Source organism: Elaeis guineensis, chromosome 6, assembly GCF_000442705.2.
Source record: "Elaeis guineensis isolate ETL-2024a chromosome 6, EG11, whole genome shotgun sequence".
Lineage (NCBI taxonomy): Eukaryota > Viridiplantae > Streptophyta > Magnoliopsida > Arecales > Arecaceae > Elaeis > Elaeis guineensis.
In genome coordinates, this window is record NC_025998.2 from 25,013,290 (window position 1) to 25,020,330 (window position 7,041).

At 38.8% G+C, this 7,041-nt stretch overlaps 1 protein-coding gene across 1 annotated transcript; it reads right to left on the reverse strand.

The window, feature by feature from the left end:
- Positions 1-1,368: 1,368 nt before the first annotated feature.
- LOC105046942 (BTB/POZ domain-containing protein At3g22104) lies at positions 1,369-5,320 on the reverse strand. The gene is given in 4 exon segments (XM_010925696.4): positions 1,369-1,996; positions 2,474-3,020; positions 3,022-3,575; positions 4,905-5,320. Coding segments are annotated over 4 exon segments (1,611 nt in total). The 5' UTR covers positions 4,968-5,320; the 3' UTR covers positions 1,369-1,549.
- Positions 5,321-7,041: the final 1,721 nt, after the last annotated feature.

Below are 7,041 nucleotides of genomic sequence, written 5' to 3' on the forward strand. Positions count from 1 at the left end.
GTGAAGAAGGAGATAGTTTGGTAGAGCAACAATAGGAAGAGAATTTATAAAGGTGTTGAGGCATCATTCTCGCTTTCATAGAGGAGAAGGAAGGAAGAGGGCACAATCTATCTTTTCTTGACTGGTTTTGACGAACAAGGAAAAGTAAAATATTCCATTCTCCTATTGGCCGAGCAACAGTAGAAAAGAAAGATGGGCAGACTTTGGGATGGATTGGCTTTTTTTTTTTTTCTCTTTTGTTGAATGATGCCGACCAAAATTGAAAAAAATTTAGTAGTTTTTAAATTTAAATGAATTCAAACTAATACCTAAATCAAGAAGTTTTTTATTGATAATGATAGATTGATCAAAATTATGCCCTCTAAAATCTCCACATATTGGCTACCAAGAATGGGAGATTGGATTTCAGCCATTTAGAAAAATAATTAAGCCTCCGATCTCTCTTCACTAGCCATCCAAAATGACCAGCCAAGAATGGAATATTGGGTTGAGGAAAAGATTGGAAATATGGGAGGAAAGTCAACCCTCATATTTCAGCCATTACACAACACTTACTGCCCATTAGCAAAATAAACTCAAGAGTAGGCCCTTAAACACATCGATCACTATTAACAAATAAAAAAGTGGATGTAATGCATCGAGTCCATCATTTGGTTAGTCAGCTTCCACGGAGATGATCGACCTGGAATTCCGCTGGTCCATGTAATACTTGAGCAGTCGAGTTCATTGGAAAATAACCAAATCTCCATGGTGGAGTTGGACTCCACAAACCCTTCAATTATTTTTTTTCCTAGCAGGAGGTATCCAAACTAACAAGGTAACATGTAGAAATAGGCTCGCATCCATGTTCTTATCTCACTTTTTATTTTTTTTCAGTCGACCATCTGTTGCTATGATGCTTGTACATCTATCTTGTCAATATTGTAATGGAGACATTGAGCAACCACATACTCCAAAACCCCAAAGAATTCCAATGAGTTGGGCTTGGAACGATGAAACTAAACGGAGAGATGTCACTGAATTGGCTTTTGTACGAGGAATGGTAAAATCAGCCAAAGGCAAACTGTTTCAATACTACATATCCCACCCATATAGAATATCGTGATTTACTTGGTTACAGTTCTTTTGAATGCAAAGAAAATTTCTATGCTTCAAATTTTGAATTGGCGCCATTACAAGCTTAGATGTTCTTAGAGTGGCTTAGCCAATGGGAAGTTCCAGGCATTGTCAATCTAAATGCCAACCGCCTCTTAGCTAAAGAACCTGTCCGTCTTTTAGCGAGGGCCATAAAAAGTGACAGTACCATGAACACTAATGACAAAAGAAGAGCCAAAGTTATCAGCAGCTGTACAAATAGGCATCTCACCCTTCAGAAAGAAGAATTCAACAATCTTTCATTTTGATCTGTTAAAGGCGCCGCTTGCTCACCAGCTTTACCACAGGATGGGACAAAGACACTATAGCAGATACTGTGGAACCCACTTGTCAACAATAATATGTACAAAAATATATATCTGAAGAACTATGAAATGGACTATATGGAATTGAATCATGAACAGAGTCTCGGGAGCGATCTCGAGCTGCCAGGACTGGATTCCCCGGTCTTCATGATCTTTGCCATCTCCGTTCGCATTTTTTGGCAAAGCTTCTCTAATTCCATCAACCTGCATTGCATCCCTTGCAGATGGGCTTTGAGCTTCTCATTCTCCATTGGCAAATTGAGCTTCTTTGCGTAAAGTATGATCTGCTCGCCATCATCGCATTGATTTTTCTTATAGTCATTTCCCTTGAGAGGAGTACTGAAAGACTTTAAGTTGTTGGCTTCTTGGAGCAGGCTCTTGAGCTTCAGTTGCTGAGAAATTAGTGCTTGGATTGCTGTCCTCGAAGGAAATTTTGAGTTCTGCGCAAGGTGCTTGCAGGATTCCAATGAGAGCTTCTCGTAATTTATTGCGCAACATATATTCATCTTCTCTTCCTCGGATAATCGAGCATGAACCTGAGTATATATCACAAGATAACAGGCGCAGCAGAGAGAGAAACTTCAGATCAAATATCGGAAGTGGCAATCAAAAGTTTTCGAAGAATTCAAATTAGTTCATTCTTAACTAAATTTTTTGAATTGTACTTGAACCTATCCAAATTGGACTAGTAATACTGATAGCTCAGATTAGTAGCCTTAGTATTTTTATTTGATTATTAATTTTGATTGCCTAGAACATAAATTGGAAAAACCTATGTGAACATTGAGATGAAAATTTCAATCATATAAATAGAAGATAGATGAAAATTTCTATCTTCCCTTATAGATTCTCTAGCACTTTTGTTCAGACCTCGTCCACCTTGTTCTTGTACGTTCTTCCTTCATTTATATCTGTGATTATTTCACTTAAATAAAATTTTGGTGACTAATGGCTTCCATTAGTCTCCACTTCCCTCAAAAATAAAAATAATTTCAATCATATAAATGACTCACCTCAAGGTAAATGTCGATGGCTTGGTACATGGCATCATGAGAATCTCTTGCAGAATCAGGCAGGGCTGTAGTTAGTAAAATGAATTTTGAGGGCTTCAAACATGAATCAGGAGCAACTTCTGCCAAGTATAAGTCAATTAAGTTCCCCACCCGCTTCAATCTAGTTAAAGATGCTCGGCCTCCAGTACTAAGAAAAGATTTTACAAACGTTAAGACTAGATTTACATCATAAAGACTGCCCATCCCAGCTGGGGCTGGCACCAGTAAATTGTCCAATGTTGCTTGATCAATCTGACTTCCTATCATACTCTCCAATCTGCTCCTGCAACACTTGCTTAGATTCAGAGATGATGAGATCCGAAGAATCTCAAACAAGCTCTTGCAGGACACTGAGCTTCTATCAAGAGAGTAGAGCAAGTCGACGACAATTTCTGTGGCTTTCTTCTTCTCATCAGAGGTGGCATGGAAAAATTTATATTTGATGTAGTGAAAGAGGAACCTACTGACCATCACATGATCTACATTCTGAGAAACCATGTCCTGATTATTTTTTCGATGGATCAGAGTTCAAAATCACAAGATCTTCAAACCACCAAGCTCGGTAACTGCTGCTTTTTGTGCTAAGGGTACTTCTTGTATCACATGAAAAGCGGAAAGTGGAGTTCTCCGGAGAGGAACCTGTAGGACTTGCATCACTGGCTGTTGTGATTCTTCCTACTAGAGTCTCTAATATCTTATCAACGATCCCTGAGGAGATGGCTGTAGGAAAGAAATCTTGGCACTGTTTCAACGCATTCACGATCTCGGACCATGTCCAATAAAGGATTCCCTCAAGAGATTTTTCGGTCAGCTTGATCAAGTTTGGGGAGGAAGAGACATCCTCACTCATCTCCATAAACTGGGCTATGCAGTGGAGAACACAGGTATTAGCGGGGGTTATTTGAATTCTGCCCTTATTGTAGCAGAACCTGGTCATGAGCTCAAATGCCTCGGGCCCTCCTGGAAAGTCATGGAATATTACTTTCAGAGTCTTTCTCACAGCTGCAACTGATCGTTTGTTAAACAGCTTCCTTAGCCTGCCAGAGAATGACAAAAGGACTTCCTGCAAAGAGCCATAGAGTAATAACTCATATGAACAAAATAATCCACCCAAATATAACAAACGCTTTGTGTAGAAGGATATGATATGCGATAACATTTGCAATTAGTCTATTAAATTGCCATGAAAAGAATTGAAAGGTAACAATAGATCTTCCAATAGAAATAAACGGTAATAACAAATCCAATTCTTCTAATGAAGTTTAAGGACACGTTATGGAAGTTATTGGAAAAAGAACCTCCAAAGGTCCAAGATAGGTGTAGATAACCATCTAAGGAAAAAATTGCCAGAAAATTGTTAGTTAAGTGGAAGAAGGAATGGGCATGAAATGCGAAACAATTCAGAGCATCCCCAATCCCCTTCAAAAAATGGGAAGTTTTTCCAAAGACAACCACCAAAAGCGTTGAATTCACGAAAGCAGCTAAATCCCATTAATGGAGAGAGGAGCAATCTGTCCAAAGTTCCAGCAAATAAATAGACAATAAGGAGGAGAAGAAGGCAAAATCATTCCTTTATACATGATAAGAAAGCAATGACACCGCCCATGATACCAACTTTATTAAACAGGGAGATGGCACTGTGAAAGGGAGATAAAAGGTGTAGAACATTTAATCCTCGCATGAAGAGGTCAAAAATGAGAGCAGAAAAGAACCAGGCCATCCAAGCATATGCTCAAATTGTGATGAAGCTATCAAAAAGAGGTAGCAGAACACAACCAAATATTCCATAAGAAGAGAGGGTGAAGTTGATTGGCCAACAGAAGATGATCCAGTGAAAAAAACCAACGATGGCACCCAAAACAAAAATGTCTGCAAGAGTACGGAATTGGATGAGACCAAAAGATGGTTGAAACGAAGGACAAAATTAAGAAGAGAATTTGATCGATTTCTCCATTAGCATTTAAAAACAGTTCAAAAACTACCCAATAACTGACAAACTTCCAATTTCCCAAAGACTGAAAAGCAGCAATTAGCAACTTAAAATAAAACAATGAACAGGACAAGATACCATTCCATTCATATATAGGAATAAAACCTTAAAGACAACAACACATCAAGCAACCACTCAAGCAAAGATGAAAGAAAGAGACAGTCTAACCTTCAAAGAAAAGAACTTTTGGATTCATTCCTTTTGACTGTCCCTTAAAAGAAAAAATCGCATCTTTCTCACATCATGAAGAAACAGGAATCCTATTCGTATTTGAGCGGTGAATAGAGCAGACCCAATTCAAAAACTTGATCAAAATCCTAGATTTGGTTGAAGATACTTCGGGGGAAAAAAAAAAGAGAAATATTTGAAAACAAATTAGTACTAATAGGAGAAAGAACTTACCTTACTCACTAAGAAGATCTCTTCCCCATTGACATCCACTTCAAGGTCACAAGTCACCTCCATTGCCTCCAAAAACAAATTTCACCACAGAAGGGCTTCAGGCAAAAAAAAAAAAGTGATCTTTGGAACAGGTAACCGAACTCCAACTTCTAAGACCGATCTCTACGACCGAAAAGGGCTACAATGATGGAGTGGGAAAGGAGGTGGAAGGAAAGGGGAACCCACAAAGCCAAATTCTCAGGAGGGCAACAAGATAAGGGAAGGCAGAGGCCTTCTGGCTGGTCAAATGGAAGGGAGGAGAAGAGAAGGAAAAGAAAAGAAAAGAAATATGGAGTCACATTTATGAGACACCAAGGCCAGGAAGAGTGGGAAGGGAGGGTAGTAGTGTTGGGAAAGCGACCAGTGCAGTTGGTGTGGAGAATCCCAACATCCGTGGTAGTCTTTTCTAACCGTTAGTAAGTTTATAGATGCTCTGTTTGGACCCTAAGCTTTGAGCTCAAGGCGACTTGGTTTCCTTTGGTCTCTCTCCAGCCTAAAATTCTTACCCACTTTTAACGCCTTCTCACAGTCTCACTGCCAAATCCCAGTTCTTCCCAAACATCTTTCTTTTTTTGGGTAAAAAATGCCATGCTTTCTCATGTGAATCATTACGTGCCCAAAATGTCCCTCAAAATAGGGAGGAGGGTATGTACCCAAAAAAAATTAGGGGGAGAGGGAAGGGATTACGTATCGGTTTAAATTTTTTGAAAAATCATACCAGTTTATATTGATGTTGATGCCTGAGTACACGATCACTCAACGATACACATTTGGGCGGATGTTACCTATGCGACTGTAATACGCCATGGCTTCGTCTCCCCCTTCTGTTGAAGCTTTTAGTAGGGCCCTGAAAAGGAATCATGAGTCATGTTTGAAAGTCTGATCATATCCATGTTAAGGACCAGCTTAGGTATTAGAATCCAAATGAAGTTGGATTAATTTTGAGACTTGTCCAAAGGACTATGCACTACTGGTTTGAAACAAATGATGCAGGCTGACCTTTTAACTCCTCAACTCAATAGAGTCGTTTTGCAGTGAATGGCTAGCTTTTCTGCTCCCTTCATTGCTAGCTTAGCTCTCACTAAATGTATGTTTCCTTAAAGCATTAACTTGCTTACACAGGAAGTAAATCATAAGAAAATAAACCTCAAAGCAAGCAAACCTACATGCATGCACTTGATGATATTAACCCATATGAATACTGATTTCAGTCAAGCTCTTCAATTCCTTGATAATTCAGCATGAGTTGAAACTTCAGAAAGGTTCCATTTCTTTTTTCAGAAGAATCTATTTCTTAATTTGAATTCACCGGGATGGCTTCAAAAAAAGGGATCATTTTTATTAAGCAATGAAAATTCAGAAGGTCAAGCATTGTGACGCAATTGAGAATCCAACTCTATTAATTTTAGCTCGACCACGTGGGCTTTACTTCATGATTCATCTTGTTGTAAGTCCAACTTCTTCAGAAGAGTAACAAATCATATATCAGTAATTCCAACGGGGCCATCTTTTGTCCCCTTCACCCCAAACAAGCCATTAACAACATCTATATTTTATGTTTATATTGTTAGCTAGTTGACATATGACTGCACAATATTTTTCTATAGTCCAAATTCCTGACTATTAGGAGTACCAACTATGACCTAACATGCATGCTCTAACTTGTCTCGTTAACTGATCACTTTATTACTTCCCAAATAATACCATGCAACAATCATGCGTACAGGCACGAGCTTCTGTGGTGTGATTGGTGGTGAAATGGCGGGTGGATATTTGCCACGGCATGCTTGGGACGGCGTATGCGTTGCGGATGGTTATGAGCCCTAGAAACGAGCTAGGATGGCTGCGCAGTGTGCACACAGGCTCCAGCATGCATAGAAAGACTAGAGATTTCTTCCTACCAAATCGAGTCATCTGAGAGTTATTTCTTGCCGTAATTCAAAGACAAACTGCTATCATTTAAAACTAAAAAGCTATTTCTGTTTACCTGTCTACAATTGAAAACTTCAAATAAAATTTATATGTTCAGTTATTTGATGTTAAAAGAGATATGATAATTCAGCAAATGATTTGGTAACATTTTTAGAAAATAATGAAT